Source organism: Carcharodon carcharias, chromosome 2 (assembly GCF_017639515.1).
Source record: "Carcharodon carcharias isolate sCarCar2 chromosome 2, sCarCar2.pri, whole genome shotgun sequence".
In the NCBI taxonomy this organism is placed as follows: domain Eukaryota; kingdom Metazoa; phylum Chordata; class Chondrichthyes; order Lamniformes; family Lamnidae; genus Carcharodon; species Carcharodon carcharias.
In genome coordinates this window covers 210,699,919-210,727,264 of record NC_054468.1, presented here as the reverse complement: position 1 = coordinate 210,727,264, position 27,346 = coordinate 210,699,919, and the positions used below count along the sequence as shown (strand labels likewise).

Here is a 27,346-nt window from a genome sequence, read left to right as displayed (position 1 = left end):
GTACCTATACCACATGGACTGCAGCGGTTCAAGAAGGCAGCTCACCACCACCTTCTCAGGGGCAACTAGGGATGGGCAATAAATGCTGGCCTAGCCAGCGAAGCCCATATCCCATGAATGAATTTTTAAAAAATACCACCCCCAACACCATTCATTTCCCTCATCCAAATCATGAATATATATTGTAAATAATTGTAGCCTTATGTGTGTTAGCTTATTGAACATCTTTTGGAAATCCAAGTACATTACACCTACTGGTTCTCCTTTATCTATCCTGCTTGTTACTTCCTCAAAGAATTCTAATAAAGTTGTCAGGCATGATTTGCCCTTCATGAAGCCATGCTGACTCTGCTTGATTAGATTATGTATTTCTAAATGCTTTGCTATTACATCCTTTATAATAGACTCCAATATTTTCCCAATGACAGATGTTAAGCTAACTGGCCTATAGTTACCTGTTTTTTGTCTCCCTCCCTCTTTGAATAAGGCTGTTACATTGCGCAGTTTTCCAATCCTCTGGGACCTTTCCAGCATCTAAGGATTCTTGGAAGATTACTACCAGTGCATCGACTATCTCTTTAGCTACTTCCTTTAATATCCTAGGATGCAACCCATCCGGTCCAGAGAACTTGTCGACCTTTAGCCCCATTAGTTTCCCTAGTACTTTTTCTCTAGTGATAGTTATTGTATTTATTTCCTCACCCCCTTTTGGCCCATGATTATTTAGTATTTTTGGTCTGCTATTAGTGTCTTCTACCATGAAGACTGATGCAAAGTGTTTATTCATCTCCTCTGCCATTTCCTGGTTTCCCATTATTATTTCCCCAGCCACATTTTCTAAGGGGCCTATATTGACTTTGGCCTCTCTCTTCCTTTATATATATTTAAAGAAGCTCTTACTGTCCATTTTTATATTACTTGCTAGTTTACCCTAAAAGTTTATTTTCTCCCTCTTTATTATTTATTTTGGTCATCTTCTGTTGGTTTTTAAAACTTACCCAATCCTCTAGTTTACCACTAATCTTCGCCACATTGTATGCTTTTTCTTTCACTTTGATACTTTCCTTAACTTCCTTGGTTTACCATGGTTGGTTTATCCCCTCCTACAATCCTTCTTCCTCACTGGGATATACCTTTGTTGTGAGCCATGAACTATTTCCTAAACATTTGCCATTGTTCTTCAGCTGTCTTTTCTGCTAACCTCCTTTCCTAGTCTACTCCAGCCAACTCTGCCCTCATTTCTTTGTAATTACCCTTATTTAAATTTAACACAGATGTTTCCAAACTAAGTTTCTCACTCTCAAACTGAATGCTAGATTGCACCATGTTATGGTCACTGTTTCCTAGGGGATCGTTTACTCTGAGATCATTTATTAAACCTGCCTCACTACACATTACAATCCAAACTATTATTCTAAGAAATTGTCCCGAATACACACTATGACTCCTTGCTCGTGGCTACCTCTTCCAATTTGATTTTCCCAATCTACATGAAGATTAAAGTCACCCATGATAAATATACTGCCTGATTTATTCTTTGTGCGACAGCACAGCTACTGTTAGGGCGCCTATAGACTACTCCAGTGGACTACTACCACCAGTGTCTTCTTCCCCTTGTTATTTCTTACCTCCATCCATATGGATTCCACATCTTCCGATCTAAGGTTATTTCTTGCTATCGCATCATTCCATCTCGTACTAACAAAGCTACCCCACCACCCCAATTAGTTTGACTTACACTTTCAAGTGTTTTTAAATTTTAAATTTCCAATGGGCTGGATTTTACAGGGCACAACGATCCCCACGCCTCCAGCTAAAATGTCGAAGGGGAGTCCGCCCACAACCCTGACATTACCTCACAGCAATTTAACACTGGAAGCAGTACTAATTGCTTTAAGGTGAGATTTCCCTGTCTCGGTAAGAAGTCCTGCCTTAGAGAGCTACTAGCCAATTGGATGGCCAGCAGCTCTGTAGTCCCAGGAGTGCCAACTGGGAGTGATGGCCACTACTGGGACTGCGGGCAGTTTCACCACACTGAGGAGCCCAGATAAGTCTGGCATTGGGGGTCTCAGTGAGAAGAGTGAGGTGGGTAAGGAGGGCTGGGTTCAACAGGCCAGGGGGATGGAGGATAACTGCCAATCCTGAGGGGGTACAGTGGTGGGGGAGGCTCCAGTGGGGCAACAGGACCTGCAAAGGAGGTTCCCCCCACCCCCCTGCCTTGCCTGAAACCAGCCTGCACAACTAAAGTTGCCGGGCTTCCTGCAGGGCATGGGTCTCCCCCTGCCATGGCTAAAATACCAGTGGGGGCCATTAGTTGGCCACTTAAGGGCCTCAATAGGCTAAGCCGGTGGGGAGGTGGGCTGCCCAAAGCCTCCCCCAACCCCTGTAAAATTTCAGACAGGCCAGCGTGGGATCGTAAAATCCAGCCCAATGATTTACTTTTTACATGCTTTGACTAACTCCTCTTATGGATTTCTAAGACCATTGCAATTACATTAACATGTCATTGGATTATTACATCAATTCCATTTTCCTGTCTGTGGCTGAGCACCATGTGATGTATAGCACAGCTTGGCGATTTCAGTGACTCATCGTTCTCTGGGAGTTCTCCACAGACAGATGTCTTATCTTTTATGCCAGGCCTCTAGAATGAAAGATCAAGAGATCGAATAAATCCTAATTTAATTAACAAATTCCCAATCTCCCCGCACAGACCTGGAGTCGAGCAATTTTCTTGCATTTTACAATGTAGTCTTAATTTTCAGTTTAACTCAGAGGTACGTTGGACTTGTCAGTTGATCAGTTTAGGACAAATTTTCATCTTGTACTTGCTGTGAAAGATCACCTGGGTCCAGTGTACAAAAAATAAATCTGCTGACATGGATCACACACCCGAATGCAGTCAGCCCAACTTTTCATCTGTAGACACCCTTTATGCCCAAGTACTAAAGGGGGAAGATCAGTCTCTGTATTTACTTTCCTGGGTGTGATAGAGCAGCAATAACTTACAAAACAAATGTCTTTTTTTCTCCTTCTCCATTTCTTAAGGGTTTTGAAGACTGCATTGTCTTCGATGAATTAATGGACCAGTTTGACAATGATTTCTGTGAGTTTACAAAACTTCTGGAGTTTTCACATTGTGTAATTGTGTTATAACTATAGTTTCAGTTTTAACCTGTGTTCACAGCAAGAAAGTAGCTTCTATAAGCAATGATCCTGCACTGATTTAACTCTGGCTTCCAGCCCCATCTCTATTAACTAAAAAGTATCTATTTTATTAAAATTGCTTTGTATGTTGCTCCTTATCTAGGCGACATAGGGTTACACTTTCGCCTACATATTTTCACCAAGGGTTAGAATTTTAAGCAATCCAGGTTTCCATATCAATATCCAAAGCATTATTGACGCACACGAAGGCAATTTCACTTCCTCTTTATTTATTTGGGCAAAGTCCCAGGAGACTAATGTAAATCAATGCTGATAGTGCATTATATGGCAATGGTGCAAAATTTCAAACTAATTCATTCATCCAAGATGTATACTCTAGCTACACTTTGACCAAGAGTACATCTTTTCTCCTAGGGTTCCATTAATGCAAGCATTCTGTCTTCTGCCCTCTAGAAATTGCTTGTCTCTCAAGTTTCTTTATTTTTAGCTCTTTCATGGGATGTGGGGGTCACTGGCTAGGCCAGCATTTTTATTGCCCATCCCTAATAGCCTTTGAGAAGGTGGTGGTGAGCTGACTTTTTGAAATACCACAGTCCATGTTGTGTAGGTAAATCCTCAGAGTGGTTAGGGTAGGAGTTCCAGGACTTTGACCCAGTGACAATGAAGGAACAACGATATAGTTCCATGTCAGAATTGTGTGTGACTTGGAGGGAAACTTGCAGGTGGTGGTGTTCTCATGCATCTGCTGCCCTTGTTCATGCATCTGCTGCCCTTGTCCTTCTAGGTGGTAGAGATCGCTAGTTTGGAAGGTGCTGTCAAAGGTGCCTTGTTGAGTTGCTGCAGTGCATCTTGTAGATGGTAGACAATGCTGTCACTGTGCGTCAATGGTGGAAGGAGTGGATATTGAAGGTGGTGGATGGGATGCAAATCAAGCAGGCTGCCTTGTCCTGGATGCTCTTGAGCTTCTTGTGTTGTGTTGGAGCAGCACTCATCCAAGCCAGTGAAGAGTATTCCATCACACTCCGACTTGTGCCTTGTAGATGGTGGTCAGACGTTGAAGAGTCAGGAGGTGAGTTACTCTCTGCAGAAGTCCCAGCCTCTGACCTGCTCTGGTTACCACAGTATTTATATGGCTGGCCCAGTTCAGTTTCTGGTCAATGGTAACCCCCAGGATGTTGATAGTGGGGGATTCAGCAATGGTAATGCTATTGAATGTCAAGGGGAGATGGTTGGATTCTCGCTTGTTGGAGATGGTCATTGCCCAGCACTTGTGTGGCACAAATGTTACTTGTCACTTATCAGCCCAAGCCTGAATGTTGCCCAAGTTTTGCTGCATTTGGGCATGAATTGCTTCAGTATCTGAGAAGTCACAAATGGTGCTGAACATTGTGCAATCATCAGTGAAATCCCCACTTCTGCTCTTATAATGGAAGGAAGGTCATTGATGCAGCAGCTGAAGATGGTTGGGCCTAGGACACTACCCTGAGGAACTCCTGCAATGATGTCCTGGAACTGAGATGATTGATTTCCAACAACCACAACCATCTTCCTATGTATTACGTATGACACCAACCAATGGATAGTTGTCCCCCTGATTACCATCAACTCCAGGTTTGATAGGGGTCCTTGATGCCACACTTGATCAAATGTTGCCTTGATCTCAAGTGTTTGGACCAAGACTGTAATGAGGCCTGGAGCTGAGTTACCTTGGCAGAACCCAAACTGAGCGTCAGTGAGCAGGTTATTGCTGAGTAAGTGCCACTTGATAGCACTGTTGACAATCCCTTCCATCACTAGATCAAAAGTAGGCCGATGGGGCGGTAATTGGCTGGGTTGGATTTGTTCTGTTTTTGTCCTACTTTTTCTGGACAGGACATATCTGGGCAATTTTCCACATTGCCGGGCAGATTCCAGTTTTGTAACTGTACTGGGACAGCTTGGCTAAGGGTGCAGCTAGTTTTGGAGCACAATTCTTCAGTACTATTGCCAGAATATTGTCAGGGCCCATAGCCTTTGCAGTATCCAATTCCTTCAGCCATTTCTCGATAACACGTGTAGCGAATCGAATTGGATAAAAACTGGCATCTGTGATGCTGGGGTCATCGGAGGAGGCCAAGATGGATCATCTACTCAGCACTTCTGGCTGAAGATTGTTGCATATGCTTCAGCTTTGTCTTTTGCACTGATGTGCTGGGCTCCCCCATCATTGACGATGGGGTTATTTGTGGAGCCCCCTCCTCCAGTTATTTGTTTCATTGTCCACCACCATTCACCATTTCTCTCATGAATAGGCACTGCAGTATTTTCTGCCTGTTAAATGGATGGAACATCTTCCAGGGTTCTTATTTCCATATCTGAATTCCTACACTGTTTTTTTTAGGTGCTATGCATGTAAATGTAGAAAATGGATTCAGGCCAAGGTCTTTGTCCCAGCTGTTGCTGGTCCACATAAAATCCAATGGTTTAACAGAGTAAAAAAAAATTGCAAGCTGAAATATGCAGTTGAAATCCAAAAAGCACAACAGTTTCCTCAGAACTGAATTTCTTTAAATATTACTGAACCCAATTCCACTTGCTTCTACTCAGCACTGTTAACATTGCATCTAGGTCCTAATGACATTATTGGACCCTAATTTGCATCTATTTATGAAGTAGCTGCCTGCTTATGGTGGACACTTTGCCTGCATAAGGTGCAGAGAACAGAAAATAAGTAGGAATGGGGTGTACTCCCAAGCTTAAACGCACAGGTGCCATTTGTTTGCTAAATCCATTGGCAGCGCATTGCATAATATGTGAGATGATCCCAATTTTGGTCTCGAAGGAGGTGGAGTCATAACAACTGAAGCAAGAGGTGACCTTGACCACCACTGGCAGTGCTGTTCCTCTGGTGCAGGCTGCCTGCAGGCATTCTTATGTCTGATTGTACAGCTCTGCAATTATAAAAACAAAAAACTGCCAATGCTGGAAATCCAAAACAAAAACAGAAATACCTGGAAAAACTCAGCAGGTCTGGCAGCATCGGCAGAGAAGAGCAAAGTTGACGTTTCGAGTCCTCATGACCCTTCAACAGAACTAAGTAGAAATAGGAAAGGGGTGAAATATAAGCTGGTTTAAGTGGAGGGGGGGGTGTTGTTGGGACAAGCAAGCAGTGATAGGAGGAGATAACCAAAAGATGTCACAGACAAAAGAATAAAGAGGTGTTGAAGGTGGTGATATTATCTAAAAGAATGTGCTAATTAAGAATGGAGAGTAGGACATGCAAGGTAGCTCTAATGGGGGTGGGGTGAAATAAATGATAGCCGGAATACATTTAAAAATAACGGAAATAGGTGGGAAAAGAAAAATCTATATAAATTATTGGAAAAAACAAAAGGGAGGGGGAAGAAACGGAAAAGGGGTGGGGATGGAGGAGGGAGTTCAAGATCTAAAGTTGTTGAACTCAATATTCAGTCAGGAAGGCTGCAAAGTGCCTAGTCGGAAGATGAGGTGCTGTTCCTCCAGTTTGCGTTGAGCTTCACTGGAACAATGCAGCAAGCCAAGGACGGACATGTGGGCAAGAGAACAGGGTGGAGTGTTAAAATGGCAAGCGACAGGGAGGTCTGGGTAATGCTTGCGGACAGACCTAAGGTGTTCCGCAAAGCAGTCACCCAGTCTGCGTTTGGTCTCTCCAGTGTAGAGGAAACTGCATTGGGAGCAACGAATGCAGTAGACTAAGTTGGGGGAAATGCAAGTGAAATGCTGCTTCACTTAAAAGGAGTGTTTGGACCCTTGGACGGTGAGGAGAGAGGAAGTGAAGGGGCAGGTGTGCAATTGCCTCCCTGCTGATCCAGAACTTTCAGCCTTCCATCTGATGCAGTTATTAAGATATGCTTGCATAATTAAGTTTGAATGTTCTGTGCAAGAGCAGAGAGCACAAAGAGCAAATGTGAATAAGGGAACATAAAAGCAAAATACGGGAGGTGCTAGAAATCGGAAATAAAAACAGAAAACGCTGGAAAAACTCAGCAGATTAGGCAATGCCTGTGGAGAGAAGCAGCATTAACATTTCAACCTTGAGACTTCATCAGACGGGAGGCCCAACACTGGCTGGGAAAGTGCCTGACTGGAACTAAATACAGTCAGACCGTTCAAAAAAAAAATGACATGGGGCTCACATCGGTTCTACAACCAGTCGGTGAGACCCCTGTCACCCACATTAAATCCCAGCCACTAATTCTCCTTCGGGGTTTCAGAAGAGGGGGTGTTTTACACAAAGTATCTGCTCCCAGGCATAAGAACAAAGGAAAACTGAGTGACTGGTAATGATATACAGGATTATACAGGAACTCAGATAATACACCACCGCAGTAATGTATGACCGAGGTGAATTTGTGCACAATATGTTATAATCGTTTATTCTCAAATTGACAAATCATTTGAGCAACTGAGCAACTCGCTCATTTATTAGAAAATGAGTATCCTTCATAAAACTAATTATATAAACATTTCTCCTTTGCAGCTATATGTCTTCCAGAGTTTTCAAGGTTGCGTGTACCTGATTGCCATGCTATAGCTGATCTGGCCATGTACAACTATGTGGAGGTATGTGGAAAATGGTTCTAAAGACATTTTTATAATAAACCCTTTAATTTTGTGACAGGCTTTCATGTTAGAAAATCTAGAATTTTTTTAATGCTTCAGAATCTTAGGACAGAATCATCCCAGGTTTGCACTAGTGGGCATCATAAAGACATTTTACCTGCCGGGTGCAATGGCAGATTTTCGCACCATATTGTCCCCTTCCCGGCGGGTCCCACCTCATTAATAATGCGTTCACAGGAAACAAGCCGGATAGCTGGCGGGCAGGCTCAGATTTGAACACCTTGCCATGACCTCAATGCTTCCTCGCTCCAGGCACCATATTTAAAGGGCACCAGGGTGCACCTACTTCATGTCTACAGACCAGGACTGCTCGAGGTGATAGATGGCCCTGAAAGCAAAAGTGGCGGCAGCCCCTAAATTTAGTGATGCCTTTCAGGGGTGCTTGCTGGAGACATAGAAGGCCGCCACAAACTCCTCTACCCCTGCTCTGGCCGTAGGATGTCCACCAGAGTCACCAATCCAGCCTGGGAGGCGGTAGCAGCAGTGGTCAATGCCAGTGGAGCACAGAGGAGGTCAGCCATCCAATGGAGAATGAGGATGAATGGTCTCATCCGTTTCACCAGGGTAAGTCAACCATCTCATCACTGTCAATACTCAAACCCATCACACATGCACAGGGATCTCATACCTCTAAGGACAACACCACTAACCCACACACACACCCTCACATCTCCATCAGGCTCATATCCTCTGGAGCTCGCATCCTCATCCAGTTCATGGCTCCACTCGCCCCACAACCATTCCACGCAGTGCCATGTGTCCTGCTCACACTCTCTCCATCTGTTTTCATGCAGGAGAAGCTGGCTCAAAGCAGGAGGGAGAGATTCCAGACTTGAGGGTGGAGTGGCCCACATTAGGCCCTTCACTCACTTTCAGAAGCGTGTCATCGTGCTGGCTGGCGAGGACGTGGACTGTGCATGCGGCGACGGTGATGTCAGCGGTGAGCACCCATGTGAGGATCCTGTACCACATCATCCCTCTCTCAACGCAACTGTGAGTGCTCTCTCTCCTGTTTTTGACTCTGCTGCCATGCACTAATCATCTCTACTTCGGTTCACAGGGAGCTTTGCCAAGTGACAGATGTCCTCAGCCAGCCAGTCCTTCAGCTCCGTCCAAGTCCTTACCTCCAGCCAAGAGGAACTCTTCTCGATTGAGGAGCTGGAAATAAACAGCCTGGAAGTGTCACAGTGCTTACCCACACCCTCCACCAATGCAGAGACACACACCTCAATGAGATCTAGTTCTAGAGCAGGTTTGAGTTCAGCATCTGGTGGTCACTGCATGGACATGTGTCCACACCAGGAGGAGGCAGGTTCAGCCGAGCTCCCCAGCACTTGGAGGACTGCTGGGGAAGAGGCATCTTTGTCTGAGTCAGATGACCAACTACTGGATTCGGCCTTCCAACTCAGTGTGGAGAGTCAGCAGAAGGCGGGGGAACATCACACAGAGCTGTTGGAAACAGTCAACAGAGTGGCACAGGAGTCGGAGGACTGCATCCACCTGCTCTCTGATGAAGCGGTGCTGGCATGTGCTTACATGGAGACCTCCATGGGAAGGATGGCAGATGTTATGGAGACCTTGGTCCAACAGAATGCAGAGTTGTGCGCGGACCTGCACTCTATCGCGGTAGCAGTGGCCTCAGCTTTCCAGAGGATGCACACCAAAGCTGTCAGAGGCAACAGGGCCAATACAAGAGGGAAACAGGGCACCATGACGTCCCTCCAGGTGCTCCTGCCCCTCGAGGAATACGGCCGGGGCCCACAAGCATCTGAAGGGAGGAGGAGTGGAAGCTGGACATCCCTGGGTCATCCACAGGAATCTCAGAGGCTGTTTGCTCCTTCCGAGTCCCCTTTGCCTGTGACCCCCCCCCCTCATCCTCATCCTCTGTCACCACAGAGGGAGCAGCTGGCCCATATGTGGACAGCCAAAGCAAGCTGGGACCTTCAAGGCCCGGTTTTCTAGAGGAAGCATACCGAAGTCATCAGAGGCAACAAGGCCAATCATTGCACACCCTCACTCTCCCACCCTATCGGCTTCCTCTGTCCTGTCTCCCATTCACCATTCCCTCCTACCATGTCTACCCTGAGTTTGCTCCCCAGGAGGTAAGCATTGACTGCACATACCCCTACCTTGCATGTTAAACTAGATATTGATTGGATCAATTAAGAGTGCAGGAGGGCATGCCAGGAGCAGCACCAGGCATACCTAAAAATGAGGTGTCAACCTGCTGAAGCTATAAAACAGGACTACTTGCGTGCCATAGATCATAAGCAGCAGGTGATAGAGCTAAGCGATCCCACAACCAGCGGATCAGATCTAAGCTCTGCAGTCCTGAAACATCCAGTCATGAATGGTGGTGGACAATTAAACAACTCACTGGAAGAGGAGGCTCCACAAATATCCCCATCCTCAATGATGGAGGTGCCCAGCACAGCAGAGCAAAAAACAATGCTGAAGCATTCGCAACAATCTTCAGCCAGAAGTGCCGTGTGGATGATCCATCTCAGCCTCCCCTGGATGCCCCAGCATCACAGATGCCAGTCTTCAGCCAATTCAATTCACTCCATGTGATATCAAGAAATGGCTAAAGGTACTGAATACTGTAAAGGTTATGGGCCCTGACAATATTCCGGCAATAGTACTGAAGACTTGTGCTGCAGAACTTGCCACGCTCCTAGCCAAGCTGTTCCAGTACAACTACAACACTGGCCTCTACCTGGCTATGTGGAAAATTGCCCAGGTATGTCCTGTACACAAAAAGCAGGACAAATACAACCCAGCCAATTATCGCCCCATCAATCTACTCTCGATCATCAGTAAACTAATGGAAGGGGTCATCAACAGTGCTATCAAGAGGCACTTGCTTAGCAATAACCTGCTCACCGATGCCCAATTTGACTTCCGCCAGTGCCACTCAGCTCCTGACTTCATTACGGCCTTGGTTCAAACATGGACAAAAGAGCTGAACTCCTGAGGTGAGATGAGAGTGACTGCTCTTGACATCAAGGTCACATTTAACCAAGTGTGGTACAAGGACCCCTAGCAAAAGTGGAGTCAATGGGAATCAGGGAATCAACTCTCTGTTGGTTGGTGTCATACCTAGCACAAAGGAAGATGGTTGTGGTTGTTGGAGGTCAGTCATCTCAGCTCCTGGACCTCACTGCAGGAGTTCCTCAGGGTAGTGTCCTAGGCCCAACCATCTTCAGCTGCTTCATCAATGACCTTCCTTCCATCGTAAGGTCAGAAGTGGGGATATTCGCTGATGATTGCACAATGTTCAGCACCATTTGCAACTCCTCAGATACTGAAGCAGCCCGTGTCCAATTGCAGCAAGACCTGGACAATATCGAGGCTTGGGCTAACAAGTGGCAAGTAACATTCATGCCACACAAGTGTCAGGTAATGACCTTCTCCAACAAAAGAGAATCCAACCATCGCCCCTTGGTGTTCAATGGCATTACCATCATTGAATCCCCCACTATCAACATCCTGGGTGTTACCATTGACCAGAAACTGAACTGGACTAGCCATAAAAATACTGTGGCTACAAGAACAGGTCAGAGGCTAGGAATTGTATGAGGAATAACTCACCTCCTGATTCCCCAAAACCTGTCCATCATCTGCAAGGCACAGGTCAGAAGTATGATGGAATACTCCCCACTTGCCTGGATGAGTGCAGCTCTTACAACAGCGAAGAAGCTGGACATGGTCCTGGACAAAGCAGTCCACTTGATTGGCATCACATCCAAAACATTCACTTCCTCCACCACCAACGCACGGTAGCAGCAGTGTATATCATCCATAAGATGCACTGCAGGAATTCACCAAGTTTCCTTAGACAGCACCTTCCAAACCCACAATCACTACCATCTAGAAGGACAAGGGCAGCAGATAGATGGGAGCACCACCACCTGGAAGTTCCGCTCCAAGCTACTCACCATCCTGACTTGGAAATATATCGCCGTTCCTTCACTATTGCTGGGTCAAAATCTTGGAACTGCCTCACTAACAGCACTGTGGCTGTACCTACACCACATGGACTGCAGTGGTTCAAGAAGGCAGCTTACCACCACCTTCTTAAGGGCAACTAGTGATGGCAATAAATGCTGGCCCAGCCAGTGAAGCCCACATCCTGTGAATGAATAAAAATAGGAAAAAAAAATTCCACCCCTCCTTACTCCTTCCACCACCTTTACTCCTTCCTCAACCCTTACCTCCTCCAAACTCCGTTCTCTCCCTGGACACCTTTCCCCCTCCAAACTCCATCCTCCCTACCCCGGCCACCTTCCCTACTCCAAAATCCCTCCCTTACACATTCCTCCACCCCTTACACCTGCCCCCCCTCCCCCTCCTCCCTGCACTTGCAGCATTTTCCCCTTTTACACCCTTCTTTCCCCTGGACACCCTCCTTACCTCTCCCAACCTCATTCCTCCCGACACCTTCACAGTCACCCCTCCCAACCTCACCCCCACCCTGACACCTTTTACCCCACCCCCACCCTCCACCTCTGGTGTATCGTCCTCTCCCACTCATACCTAGATCTTCCTCTCCCCGCACCCCCCCTTCACTGATCATCCATACCAGCCCATATCAAAGTCCATGATGTTCGAAAGCAGGCCCGAAGCATGAACAGATACCATGGAAGATGATGTGAGCCCATGGCGAAATCCGTGAAGGTGAGGAGCCTCAGCAAAGTCGAAGCTGCTGCGTGTAGACCACCCACCTTCCGAGAGCTGCTTCGCAATGGGTGCGCATGAAAATCCATCCAGCATCCGATGCACATGTTTCTCCAGGGTCCGGTAGCTATCAGGCTTCAGCATCTACTTCTCCTCAGATGTCTGTGATCTGAGCAAGGCCCTAACAGTAAGTCCTGACTTCTGCACATCACACTTGTCCAGGCATGCTCTGGACCACCGTGTCTTCCTGCTGGTGTGACGGTAAATTGGGCATGGGGGGGATGATTCCGGGAAGGTCTTACTTTGCATCCCATTATGTGGGATGTAAATCAGGTTCACGCCAGCCTCCAGCGGTATTTGCGATCACCGTCGGATGATCCCACTGTGACTTCCGATTTTTGGCCTTCTTGCCACATTGTCCGCTCATGCCTGCCACCAATGGGAGTGGCAGATTTTCTGAAGATTGATTTAGACTAATAGTTATCAATGCAACTCAGAGGATCAAATGAACATCTACAATCATCCACATAATTGCTTTATTTTTAAAAAAAAGGGGCGATATAGTTTGATCTCAACTTTGTCATCAATGCATAGCCACAAAAATGATGAATAGAGGCCCAGAGACACCTACAGCATAAAGAGATTATCTTAGCGGGAGGCAGACACTGCACAGAGTGCTGCCCACCTGTTGATACTGCTTAGAGGCCTGGGCTTTGTTTACATGCAGCTGGTCAGCTGTGGGCATCAGGTGGACATACTGCTGTAGCCCACAAGTTATGGGAAGGCCAGAAATCAGCTAGCTCCCATGCTAAACCAGCCAACAGTCAGAGCCAGAAAGTTAGGGGGTAATCATAGTTTTACAGCGCAACAGAATCATTTTGTTGACCCAGGAGGAGCACCCCTCCTCATCTAGGCCTTGCCAAAGACATGTTTTTAAATTTCCTGAGCCATTTTCTGAGTCGCGCTCTTGTAGTTAGGCTTAGCTTTTGCCCGGTACAAAAGGGTGGATCAAGTGCTGCCAAGGCTGCATCCATTTGTACATCAAAATTGTAGTCAGGGTGCAACATATTGCAATGTGCCTGCTGCCTGAAATGGGCAGTAACTTTGGCCACTAATCTCAGGACCCTAACCAAAATGGCAACAGCCAGAGTGCCAATGTAAATTGTTTTGTTGATGGGATGTGGCTGTTGTTAACAAGGCCAGTGTTTACTGTCCATCCCTAATTGCTACTGCTCCCACATTGCTGCTTGGTGGGGAGCTTCAGGATTTTGACCCAGGGCAGTGCACGATTGACAATATATTTCCAAGTTGGAATGATGTGTGACTTGGGAGGAGAACTTGCAGTTGGTGGCATTCCAGGTGGACTGTTGCCCTTTACTTCTAGGTGGTAGAGGTCATGGTTTGGTGATGCTATTAAAGATGCCTCGGTAAGTTACTGCAGTGTATCTTTTAGATGGTACACATTGCAGCCACTGCATGCCAGTGGAGAAGGGAGTGAGTGTTTAAAATAAATGGGTGGGGTAGTGACTTGATGACATTTTAAGGTTACTACCATCCAGTTTATATCTGGCAGTTGGCCCTTAAAGTTGTCTTTGAAGTTTGCTGGTATTTCACCATATCAATCAATCCCTACATTCTTCACTTCTATTCTTAAACAAATACATAGCCCAGCTATGTTTTTTGAATGACTTAATAATAGATACAACATTAAAAGAGGAAATACTTTTTTACACACTGCATGGTTAGGAGCTAAAATCCTAAGTGATGGAGGCAGATTCAAAAAAGGATTGGCCAATTATCTGAAGGCAAAATAATTGGCATAGCTACATAGGAAAGGCTGGGGGGTGGGACTAGGTGGGTTACTCTTGCGGAGAACTGGCAGGGACACGGCAGACTGAATGGCCTCCTCCTGTGCTAAAACCATTCTATGATTCGAGCTTTTTGTTGCACATTTGCTTCACATATTCACTATTCTGATGGTTATCAAGATAGCCAATGAGTAGCCCCAGGGATGTTAACAAAGATATAACTTACATTATTTTGAATACACTTAGTACTGTTCAATGCAAAATCACTAGAAAATGTCCATTTAATTTGCAACATAACTACAAAGATATCCAATGGAGATCCATATAAATCCAATATTGTATATTGAATTTTGGTTCAAAGCTCATTCTTTTTGATACACTTAAGTCTGTACTAGCTGTGTGGCGCCAGCTGTCTCAAACTAGTTTCTTTAGAAAATATTTGCATTTCTTCCAGCAAAATCAAATTAAGCCTTGGCAGAAGACTCCAGGGCTGGCATCTGCTGCGAATATCAATTGATCTTTGTACTCATTCTATTTTATTCTACTAATCAACATGTAGCAATTTATTGCAATTTTTGGTTACATGAAGTTTGCAAAGTTATTTTAAAGGTTTTAATTTCTGTATCTTTTCAGATGCGTAAGCACGTGAACTCAAAGTGGTTTATTTTCCGCAAATATGTGGATAACTTCCTCCATTTCTGTATGCCAAAGACTGTTGTGCCCTTATACACCATGGTGAGAGATGCATCAGTTCTCAAACTCTGTACACTTGTTGTAACTTGATGTAGATTATGGTGAATTGGGAAAACACATTTCAAGGTTTAATCCTCTCCATTACTTCTATTTTATTTTAGGTGACTTTTACCAGAATACGTTACCATGAAGTGATACAGCGGTCAAAACGGCAAAGCATGGTATTGTCTGTTTTTAGAGGTCCTAATTTTTAAAAATTATTTTGTTCCTTATTTTACAGGGTAGGCAAGGTTTCCATTGAGAGGTGCAATTATTCTGTGTTAGATCCAGTGCATGTACACATTGGTGTATAGCCATTGTGTTTCTATAGCTCATTGTTGACCACCTTCAAAAAATCCTTCCTGGAATTGAATCTGTTTAATGTACATCAATGCACACTTTTTGGCTCCCTATCATATTACACACCAACTGAAGGGCAATGAGCAAATTTACTCAAACATGCTTTCTAGCCCACATTGCCTTAATGGAATGTTAAATATAAGTGAGATTAAGATGGTGGAGAAAAATACTGGAGATCCAGTACAGATCAGAGAAGTGGACATTGAAAGGAGGTAATCATCTGTTTCATTCCACCCAGCTGCATGTATATGTTAGCTTGCCTCACTGGTGTATTGGTGGTGATGGAGGAGGAGGAGAAGGGGGGAGGGCAAGGCTAATCTATATGTAAGAGAGGAGGATCACCAGCACCTATCCAGGGAATGTGCACCACAGGTGACTGAATAAGCTTCATACCATAGGAAACAATGTTTAAAAAGGTTATTTCTCACGAAGGAAGCAATTGATTAGTTTTACAATTACTTGGATCCAGACCTGCTATCACTGAACAACATTAATTGTTTGCATGCAATAATAACAATGACTATGTCATAAGCTGCTTTCTGTCTATAGCTCACTGGTGCATTGCAGAAATGACCATGCCCGTTTAACTATGCATTAAATTCTGCACTAAGATTTGGAAGCAGCATTAACAAAAAAGGCTGGAAAGGTTTTATGAAAGATATAGCATTTCCCAGACACTATCATGTGATTCCTCAGGTGATTATTCAACTACCTCTCCAATGGTCCTCAGTTGATAGAGCATCAGATTCTTAAATCTCAAGGACATGGGTGCGTGTCAAACAGGTTGATGTGGCATGTCTAGTGTGTGAGTGAAGAGAGTTGGCATGCTTTTAGCTTCTGTGTGCTAGTTTACTTACCATTTTCGGACTATACCATGAGCTGATAAAATGCAAAAAAGAGAGCCTAGGGTGTAAGTCCCTCCCTGTCATTGCGTAGCCTCTCTGTCAGCAGGTCCTCAACTGTGCCTCCTTGTGGCAACACATGGAGACCAGGTCCCTGATGTGTCTAAGCTAAAGCTTCAGAGGAACTTGGAAGAGGTTAGGACCCTGGTGCGCAGGCCCACTGGCATGTGGACATGCCCAGGCACTCATGAACCAGATGCCTAGCTATGGGCAAATAGCTTCACTGCTTGTGGGTACATCAGGAAAGTTGAAGGCTAAGGGAGTAAACCCTGACAGAAAATCTGGAGGGGTCTCCAAAGGCAGACTAATATCTAAATATGTCATCTTTCTGGAAATTCCTGCAACAAGCTGGTGCCAAACATACTGCTTTGCATTCCTTTGGACTCAACTCAACAGGCAATTCCTGACCATTCGGCAGCCCAGGAGCTCCACACATTTTGTCCAGGTTTGCACCCTGGAGGGGACACTCCAGTTTCGCTGTGATGTGTTAAAACAACATAGGAGACAGTTATGAGTAATAAGCCCAACTCGGTTAGCATAGAGAATGGGTACTACAGGCTGTCCCCGACAATGGGAGAGACCATTGTGTCTCACTAGTCAGCCACCACTCACCTCAAGTCAGGCAGCCCCTGATTAGTAAGTTGCGCACCCAACACGGTCCACTCGCTTCAGTGGGTTCTTGGAGCTTAGAATTTCTGTTCAACAAGTGGACAGAATCCATCGCAAGGCAAACAAACAAAACAAACAAACTATCAATGCTCCAATTGGCAAGCTGTGAGATCAGCAGGTGCACAGGATTAACAGACTTGCAGCCGGTTGATAACGCATGCAAGACAGCTGCAAATGACATGGAACTTGATAGACTGAACGTTGGCAGGGCTTCCTTACAAGAGACCAGCTTGCCGAGAACGGATCACTGACAGAAAAACTTTACACATTCATTTTTTTAATTCATTAATGGTATGTGGGCGTTTCTGACTAGGCCAGGATTTATTGCCCATCCCTATTTGCCCTTGAGGTGTGGCAAGCTGCCTTCTTGAACCTCTGCAATCCATGTGGTGTAGGGCAACCCACATTGCTGTCAGGAAGGGAGTACCAGGATTTTGACCCAGCGACACTGAAGGAACTGCGATATATTTCCAAGTCAGGATGGTGAGTGGCTTGGAGGGGAACTTCCGGGTGGGGTTCCCGGGTGTCTGCTGCCCTTGTCCTTCTAGATGGTAGTGGTCGTGGGTTTGGAAGGTGCTGGCTAAGGAGCTACTACATGGTTCAGGGATATTGTCTGTGTGTAAACCACCCACCCTCACTCAGCCAGCCTCGCAATTGCTCACTCACTCAGCCAGCCTCCTACTTGCTCACTCACTCAGCCAGCCTCGTACTTGCAGTCACCCAAGCTCACTTACTCCCTCCCTCGCCCTCACTCACTCTCCCTCGTCCTCGCTCCCTCACACTCCTGCCCTTCCTCCCTTACCCTCCATCACCCAAACTCACTCCCTCACTCGCCCTCCTGCCCTCCATCCCTCCGTCCCTCACCCTTCATCAAATATTGTGACCCTGTACAAAAACAAGTGCAGTCGCACAAATTGCATCAACTATTGAGGCAACCCCTGCTGAGCATGATGGGAAAAGTCTTTGCCTGTGTTGCCCTTGTCAGATTGCAGATTCTGGCTGAGCGCATCAGTATGGTTTCAGAATTGTAAGATCTACAATTGACATGACCTTCAGTCTAGCAGCTGTAAGAGAAATGCCGTGAACAATGGAGACCACTATATAGTGCCTTCATCGATCTCACCAAGACATTCAACTATGATCAGAGGGGATCTGTTTAAGGTGCTGGAGAAAATTGGCTGCCCACCATAGCTACTCAGTGTGATCTGTTGTTTCCATGACATTGATAGGTAAAGGCAGCTATAATGGGCAACATTGGAACTCTTTGAAATCCACAGTGGGGTCAAACAGGGTTGTGTTCTGACACTGATGCTGTTCGACATATTTTTCTCTTTGCTGCTATCATATGCCTTCAGTTTATCCACAGAGGATGTCTACTTACAGACCAGAACTGATGGAAACTTGTTCTGCCTTGCCCGCCTGAGATCCTAGACAGAGGTACGCCAAGTCCTCATCTGAAAGTTGCTCCACTCTGGCGATCGCATTAGTATTCCATACCAAAATACACTTTCAGTGGCAATTGGACAGACTCTGTCATGCCTGTAAAGAGCTTGGTTTTACGAACACCATCAGGAAGACAAATATCGTGGTTGCTATACCACCATCCATCAGCATTGACAAGCTGGAGGGTGTTGATAGCTTCACATAATCAGCTCCATAATCACCAGCAATCTTCACTTGATGCTAAAATCAACACACGCATTGCAGAAGCTGCAGCTGTTATGTCCAAGCTGAGTATGAGAGTGTGGAACAGCAGCAACCTGACCGAGAATCTGACCCTATATATTTTGTATGGTGAGCTGGCCACTGGGTCATGACTTCCTGGCATTCTACTTTTCCGCTACAAGGACATCTGCAAGCGAGATATGAAGATGGCGGACATTGACACTGACAACTGGGAGACATTTGCTGATGGGTGTGACCTCTGGGTGCTGACTGTTTGGAGGGGTATTGGAGGAGGCAAGCAGAACAAAAAGCTCAACTGGCAAAGAAGAGGGCATAGAGAAAACAGGGGCCAGCGAATCATGCACCTTCTCAGTCCAAGGTCTTCCTATGCAGCAATGACTGCCGTGTTAGTGTGGGTCCCCTGAACCACACAACATGATGCTTAGTACAGAGTTACCCATCATGGCGCACACCATCATCCTGCGAGATGGAAGGCTGCCTTAAGCTTAAGCTCCAACACCCATGCTACTTATCAAGACCATAAGACATAGGAGCAGAAATTAGGCCATTCGGCCCATCGAGTCTGCTCCACCATTCAATCAAGGCTGATAAGTTTCTCAACCCCATTCTCCCACCTTCTCCCGTAACCTTTGATCCCTTTACCAATCAAGAACCCATCTATCTCCATCTTAAATACACTCAATGACCTGGCCTCCACAGCCTTCTGTGGCAATGAATTCCATAGATTCACCGCTAAAGAAGTTTCTCCTCATCTCTGTTCTAAAAGGTCTTCCCTTTACTCTGAGGTTGTGCCCTCGGGTCCCAGCCTCTCCTACTTATGGAAACATCTTCCCCACGTCCACTCTATCCAGGCCTTTCAATATTCTGTAAGTTTCAATCAGATCCCCCCATATCCTTCTAAACTCCATCGAGTGTAGACCCAGAGTCCTCAAACGTTTCTCATATGTTAAGACTTTCATTCCTGGGATCATTCTCGTGAACCTCCTCTGGACCCTCTCCAGGGCCAGCACATCCTTCCTGAGATACGAGACCCAAAATTGCTCAGAATTTTCTAAATGTGGTCTGACCAGAGCCTTATAAAGCATCAGCAGCACATCCCTGCTTTTATATTCTAGTCCTCTCGAAATAAATGCCAACATTACATTTGCCTTCCTAACTACCGTGAAAACCTGCAAGTTAACCTTAAGAGAATCCTGGACTAGGACTCCCAAGTCCCTTTGCACTCCAGATTTCTGAATTCTCTCCCCATTTAGAAAATAGTCTATGCCTCTATTCTTCTTACCAAAGTGCATGACCTCGCACTTCCCCACGTTGTACTCCATCTGCCACTTCTTTGCCCATTCTCCTAACCTGTCCAAATCCTTCTGCCCACCCGCCTCCTCAATACTACCTGTTCCTCCACCCATCTTTGTATCATCAACAGAGCGTATATGTGAATTTTCAAAGTGGGTGTAATAACCAATAAAGAATTATGCATCAGGATGTGTAGTTTCTTTGAAGAGGATGGGAGATTTGTCTCACGGGAATCCTCTGCCCATGTATTGTCAGTGCTTTCTGTTGTACATTGCCTTTTTGTGAGAAGGACACTGTGCAACTAATCAACTGTGTGTTTTGTCCTGTGAATTTTAGGCTAAAGACTGCTCATCTGACATCCACTGCTGGATGAGCAGAAATTTTCCGCAATTAAATATAGGGGAGACCAAAGCCATTGTCTTCAGCCCTTGGCATAAACCAATTCCATCCTCCTCCCTGTCCATTGTCTAAGACTGAACCAGACTATTTTGAACCTGGGTGTTCTATTTGACCCTGAGCTGAACTTCACACACCATGGACAGGATTTTTTAATTGGTGGCCCAGTACCTGAAGAGTCAGTGGAGAATGTATTGCCGCCGATACTGACTGACCTGTTGGAAAGAGGACTTCCGCTCCTCATTCAGGAGGAAATCCCACCTCAGAGAGCTGCTGGACATTCTATATGCCAGCAGCTCTTTAGTCCTAACAGATCCTGAACATTGTACAGGATGGGGACTACAAGCAGTCCCCATAGTCTAAGTTCAAGGGTCCGGGATGAGGTAAGTGTGAGAGCTCAGGGTGGGGAGGGGAGTTGTGGCCCGGAAGTGGTGAGGTGTTGGAGGAGAGGCTGAGGTGGGAAGGAGCACTGCCTCCCCCCACCCCACCGAGGGGCAAACCTAGAGTGGGGCATTCAATGTTGAAAGGACACCATTGATGGAGGCATGCACCACCTCATTCCTGCCCAAGGCCCGAGAAAGATCATTCTCTGGGCTTTGCTCCTGAACTCCTTCCATCAGCCTGAAAATTGAGACTGATTAGAAAATGGCCCTTAAGTGATCATTAATTGACCACCTAAGGGCCTCAGTTGGGGCAAGAATGGGCAACGGGCCTTGCCTCTCTCACCTTAAAATTGCAGAGAGGTCGGGGTGGGTGAGAGCCCAAAGGGAAGGCCATTCAAGGAAGTTTACGTGCCCCCTGCCCCCGCCTAATAACCTGCCAGCGGGGACACGTAGAATTCTGCCCCATATGCTCTCCATCACCAAGACTACCTATTACCACCTCCATAGTATCATCTTTGCCCACTCCTGCCTCAGTCTAGCCAGTGCAGAAACCCTTGTCTATGCTGTGTTCCCTCCTGGCACAACTATTCCAATGCTCTCCTCACGACCTCTCAACTTCCAATCTCCAAAATGTATGATCATCCAAAACGATACTGTAGTGTTTAGCAAAAGTGATGTAATGTTACTTCAGGCCGTCGAAGAATACTTCCCACTTTGCAATAACTGCATGAATATGGCGGAAATTCTAACATGCTGGTGCAAACACGGCGGAGCTGATGCCCAGATGAAGGTTGTAGACCCGACCCATCCAAGATCCAGCGTTTGAGGTCATTCATGTGGTTTGATTGAAAAATTTAGCAGCTTTTCAATTTTCTTCTTCTAAAGGTGCCATAAATGCCCTAAATAAACAATCAATTATATTTGCCTGGAACTCTGCAAGGGCTTTCCCAGGGGCTTCACTGGAATGCATACTTGCTCCTGGCTGGCAGGAGCTGCATTGAAATGTTGAAAGGCCATATTGAAAAGAGAGAAAGGGCCTGCATCTATTTACCACTTTTCACAGCTACCAGATGTCTCAAAGTACCTTACAGTCAATGAAGTACTTTGGATGTGTAGTCACTGCTGAAATGTTGGAAATAGGGCAGCCAGTTTAGCACACAGGAAATTCCTACAAACAGTAATGTAATAATGACCAAATAATCTTGTTTCTGTTATGATGATTGAGGGAAAAATATTGGTCAGGACACCAGGGGTAACTGCCCTGCTCTTCTTCGAAATAGTGCCATGGGATCTTTTACATCCACCAGAGCAGGCAGATGGGGCCTCAGTTTTGCTTAAATGTCTCATGCAAAAGACAACACCTCTAACAGGGCAGTACTCCATCAGTACTGCACAGGGGTCTGAGCCTTCAATTTTGATAAAGCTTTGGAGTGGGACGTAAACACCGAAGCTTGTGACTCAGAGGCAATACCATCACCCCCCATCAAATAGAAATTAGGATGTAGTTCTTGTAGAACTGCACGCAGTCAAAAATTCTGGCTCATATCCTCTCCTGGTCAGGCCTTTCTGCTCTTCATCCTGGCTGCAAGTCAGAGCTTCAGGGCCTCACTCATTGTACGTTTTCAGAAAATCCGTTTTGTAAATCAATTTACATCCTGCCTGGTATTTTCACAGCTCTTTTAGATAAGATGTTACCAGGCCTGAGGTTGTTGAGTGAGGTTGGGGGTTGTTGGCAGGTGGAGGGAGCGCGGGGGGGTGGGTGTTGGTAGGAGGGAGGGCTTTGTATGCAGGCAGTACATTTTGAAAAATCGTGCGCATGTTACTGCTGTTTTCTGTCCACTAAGTTCAAATAATGGCAACCACAGTGTGAGATGGAGACAGAGTGAGTACTTGGGAAATTGATTCAAAGTGGGAATTCAGTGCATAGGGGGAAAAAGCTGCTTTAGGGAAGGTTTATTGCAAGAAGTAGAGCTTGCTGAGTTGGGATTTTGGTGAAGGGGGAAGCAGGTGCTCCTTCCTTCTACTCTTTTTCAGCCTCCAGCATTTGATTTCCACTTTGGTGCTGCAGAAGGAGTAAGTTAATCAGTAACTGGTAATTAACTGGAGAGGTCCGAGAGCTTAAAACAGTGGAGAGAGAGAGAGTTGTGGGGTCGGAGGTGCAGTTTACAGATTAAATCTATAAGTGATGTCACAAGAGTCCCGTAAGTTGATTGGTTGGTAAGTATAGGCCTTTCTGGACTCGGCACAAAGGGAACAATTGGTGAGTGACAGGTGAGTTATACCATACTGTAGTAAACACTTTGCATAAAGTCTAAGGATGTCAGTGCAGCTTGGCCATGTGGAATGTGCATCCTGCGGGATATGGGAAGCTGTACAGGCACAAAGTGTCCTCGATAACTACATTTGCAAGAAGTGTCACCAGCTGCAGAAACTTGAGCTCTGGGTTATAGAACATTGAGTGACAGCTGGAGTCACTGTGGTGCACCCACAAGGCTGAGGATCATGTGGACAGCATGTTTAGAGAGGTGGTCACACTGCACCTTCCCACAGAAAGAGAAGGAATGGGTGACCACCAGAGTATCTAAGAGAAACTGAGCAAGATGGCTCCTCAGAGGATTGTAGCAAGAGCCAAGTTCATAGCACCATGGTGGCTCAGCTGCACAGGAGGGTAAGAGAAAGAGTGGAAGAGCTATACTGGTAGGGGATTCCATAGTTAGCAGAGCAGACAGGCATTTCTGCAGCCATAAACATGACTCCAGGATGGTACATTGCCTCCATGGTGCCAGGGTCAAGGATGTCATAGAGTGGCTGCAGGGCATTTTTTTGGGAGATGGTGAACAGCCAGGGGTTGTGGTCCATGCTGGGACCAATGACATACATAGGGGAAAAAATTAGGTCCAGAAAGCAAATTTTAGGGAGTTAGGAAGGGAATTAAAAAGCAGGACTGCCAGTGACCATAGGGATAGGAAGATTGAGCGTTCAACATGTGACTGGAGAAATGGAGCAGGAGGGATTTCTGAGGCATTGGGGCTGGTTCTGGGGCAGTTGGGACCTGTCCAAGAAGGAAGGGTTACACCTTAATAGGATTGAGACTAGTGTCCTCGCAGGGAGGCTTGCTAGTTGGGGAGGGTTTAAACTAGATTGGGGGAGGTGGGAACCTGAGGAGAATTTCAGAGTGTAGAGGAGAAACACTGGCAATGGGAAGTGGAGTATTAACTGATAAGAGGGATATATCAGAGAGAAGTATTAAGGTAAATAGAATACTTGGAGAGTCTGATAGAATTAGAGTAGGCAATAGTAAGTCATTAGATGGGGTCAGGATAAGGGGGAAATTTTTTTTAAAAGCCTAAATCAGTATCAATGTGCATGTAGGTGAATGCACCGAGTGTGATTAATAAGATTGGTGCATTAGAGGCACTGGTTGACAAATGGAATTATGATATTATTACTATAACAGAGACCTGGCTCAAAGAGGGGCAGAACTGGGCGTTAAATATTCCTGGGTACAAGGTGTTTAAGAGAGACAGGAAAAGAAGAAGAAGATGGGTTGGGTAATGGCAGTATTGATTAAAGATAGCATTACAGTATTGGAGAGAGAAAACGTTCCAGAGGGGTCAACGATGGAATCTCCCTGGCTAGAGGTAAGGAATGAAAAAGGTGCAATAACATTGATCGGTGTAGTACGTAGGCCACCAAATGGTGGAAGGGATGTAGAGAAACAAATTTGCAAAGAAATTAGAGGGGTGCAAGAGTTATAGAGTAATTATAATGAGGGACCTCAATTATCCAAATACAGACTGGGACAGGAATAGTGCAAAGGGGCAAGAGGAGCAAGAGTTCATGGAATGTGTTCCAGATAATTTTCTGCAGCAGTATGTTTCCAGTCCAACGAGAGGGCAGGCAATGTAAGACCTTCTCCTGGGGAATAAGTCGGCCCAAGTGGATCAGATATCAGTGGAAGAGCATTTAGGGGACAGTGACTATTGTATTGTAAGGTTTAGGTTGGCATGGAAAAAGACAAGGAACAATCCAGAGCAGGGATAATTAATTGGGGAAAGCCGACTTTGATGGGACGAGAATGAATCTGAGTCGAATGAGTTGGATTCAAATGTTGGCAGAAAAGACATTGGCTGAAAAAGGGGCCATGCACCTTCAAAGAAAAAGCATTGCAGGCAATGTCAAGGTATATTCCCTTGGAGGGGAAAGGTAGGACAAATAAATCCAGAGTGCCGTGGATGATGAGCAAGATAGAGGTGAAGATAAAAAGGAAGAAGTGCATGTACAACAGATGTCAGGTAGAAAATACAATGGAGAATCAGGCTGAATATAGAAGACTCAGATAGGAAATGAAAAAACTAATAAAAGCAAGGAGAGAGCATAAAAAGAGACTGGCAGCTAACACAAAAGGGAATCCCAAGGTCTTTCATAAACATATAAGTAATAACATGGCGGTAAAAGAAAGAGTAGGGCCATTACAAATAAAAAAAAAGGACTTGCACTTGGAGGCAGGAGAAACAATGGAGATATTAACCAAGTACTTTGCATCTGTCTTTACAACTGAAGAAGATGCTACCTGGGCCGAGGTGAGAGAGTAGCTAACACTAGAAAAATTTACAATTGGGAAGGAGGAGGCGGTAGAAGGGCTATCTTTACTTAAAATTGATAAGACACCAGGACCAGATGGGATGCATCCAAGGGTACTGAGGGAAGCAAGTGTGGAAATTGCAGAGGCACTATTGATAATCTTCCGGTCTTCCTTAGACACAGGTGTGGTGCCAGAGGATTGGAGAATTGTGAATGTTACACCCTTGTTCGAAAAGGGTGCAAGGATAAAGCCAGCAATAAAATACCTGTCAGTCTGACTTCAGTGTGAGGGAAACTTCTGAAAACTATAGTTTGGGACAAAATCAACAGTCACTTAGACAAGTACAGGACAATTAAGGAAAGCCACCATAGATTCATTAAGGGAAAATCATGTTTAACTAACTTGCTGGAATTTTTTGTGGAGGTAACAGAGGAGATTGATAAGGGCAACACTACTAATGTGGTGTATATGGATTTTCAAAAAGGTTTTCTCACAACAGACTTGTGAAAAAAATTCTAGCTCATGGAATAAAAGGTAAAGTAGGCACTGGGATAAGAAGTTGGCCGAGTGACAAGGAACGGGGAGTAATGATAAATTGTGTTTTTCAAATTGGAGGAAGCTTTGTAGTGGAGTTGCCCAGGTGTCAATGTTCTAACCTTTGTTCTTCCTGATATATATTAATGACCTAGACTTTGGTGTTCAGGGCATGATTTCAAAATTTGAAGGTGTTACAAAGTTTGGAAACATTGTCAACAGTGATGAAGATAGTCTTGAACTTCAAAAGGACATAAGACATGTTGGTGGATTGGACAGAAAAGTAGCAGATGAAGTTTAATGCAGAGAACTGTGAAGTGGTTCATTTAGGCAGGAAGAATATTGGGAAGCAACCTAAAATAAAGGGAGAAACTATACAGGAGGTGCCAGAACAGAGGGTCTTTGGTGTATGTGTGCATAAGTCATTGAAGATGGCAAGGCATGTTGAGAGAGCAGTTAATAAAGCATATAGTATCTTAGGCTTTATTAATAGGGGCATTGAGTACAAGAGTAAGGAGGTCATGTTGAACTTGTATAAGACGCCAATTAGGCCTCATCTGGAGTACTGCAAAAAAAAAAGTTCTGGGTGCCATACTTGAGAAAGGATGTGAAGGCATTGGAGTACAGAGGAGATTCACAAGAATTATTCCCGGGATGATTCCCAGGATCCTGATTTGAGTTTTGTAAGGAGGATCCCAGTTGTTATGTTGGGAGTGCTATTCATCTGTTTCCAGGTAGCTATGAGGATAAATTGGAGAGTTTGGGACTATTTTCCTTGGAGAAAAGGAGGCTGAGAGGAGACTTGATGGAGGTGTTCAAGATCCTGAGGGATATGGACAGGGTATATAGTGAGAAACTGTTCCCACCCAAAACAGCATCAAGATCTAAAGGATTCAAAATAATTGGCAAAAGGAGTAAAAGTGATGTGAGGAAAAATTGTTTCACCCAGAGTGAATTAATTTCCTGAAATGGTGGTGGAGGCAGGTTTGGTCGAGGTATTAAAAAGGCAATTGGATAGCTATCTGAAAAGAGAGAATGTGCCAGTTTATGGGGATAAGGCAGGGGAGTGGGACTAGGTAGAATGCTCTTTCAGACAGACAGTGCAGACTCAATGGGCCAAAGGCCTTCTTCTGCACTGTAAAGATTCTGTAATCACTCAGAATGTTTGATCTGTGCTGACTATTATGTAGTCCTGCTGGAAATGTGACACCTGCCAAAACTTAACCCTGTTATATAAATATGGAACTCATAAAGTGACTCCTTTTTCCTTGCAGATGATCAATTCTATGTTATTTGTCATGGGAGCATCAGCAGCATTCACAGGAGCTATCTTCCTTTTCAAGCATTTTTCCAAGGAACTTAACATCCAGCTGCAGAATTGGATCTTGAGCTTGAAGTAACTTGAAGCATTCAAATGGGAAACAAAACCCTTTCAGTTTAAAATGAAATAGAAATCCTGTATTTTGCTCATTTAGGTATCATAGCCCAATTTTCCTGTGAGCAGACAGTAAG

At 45.2% G+C, this 27,346-nt stretch overlaps 1 protein-coding gene across 1 annotated transcript in view; it reads left to right on the top strand.

Moving 5' to 3' along the window:
- The window catches only part of LOC121288725 (kynurenine 3-monooxygenase-like), an 86,629-nt gene that overhangs the window by 50,474 nt on the left and 8,809 nt on the right, over positions 1-27,346 (top strand). The window contains exons 11-14 of the mRNA XM_041207503.1: positions 3,049-3,106; positions 7,667-7,749; positions 14,928-15,029; positions 15,149-15,213. Of these exons, the coding sequence (XP_041063437.1) occupies positions 3,049-3,106; positions 7,667-7,749; positions 14,928-15,029; positions 15,149-15,213 (308 nt within the window). The remainder of the gene's footprint in view (positions 1-3,048; positions 3,107-7,666; positions 7,750-14,927; positions 15,030-15,148; positions 15,214-27,346) is intronic.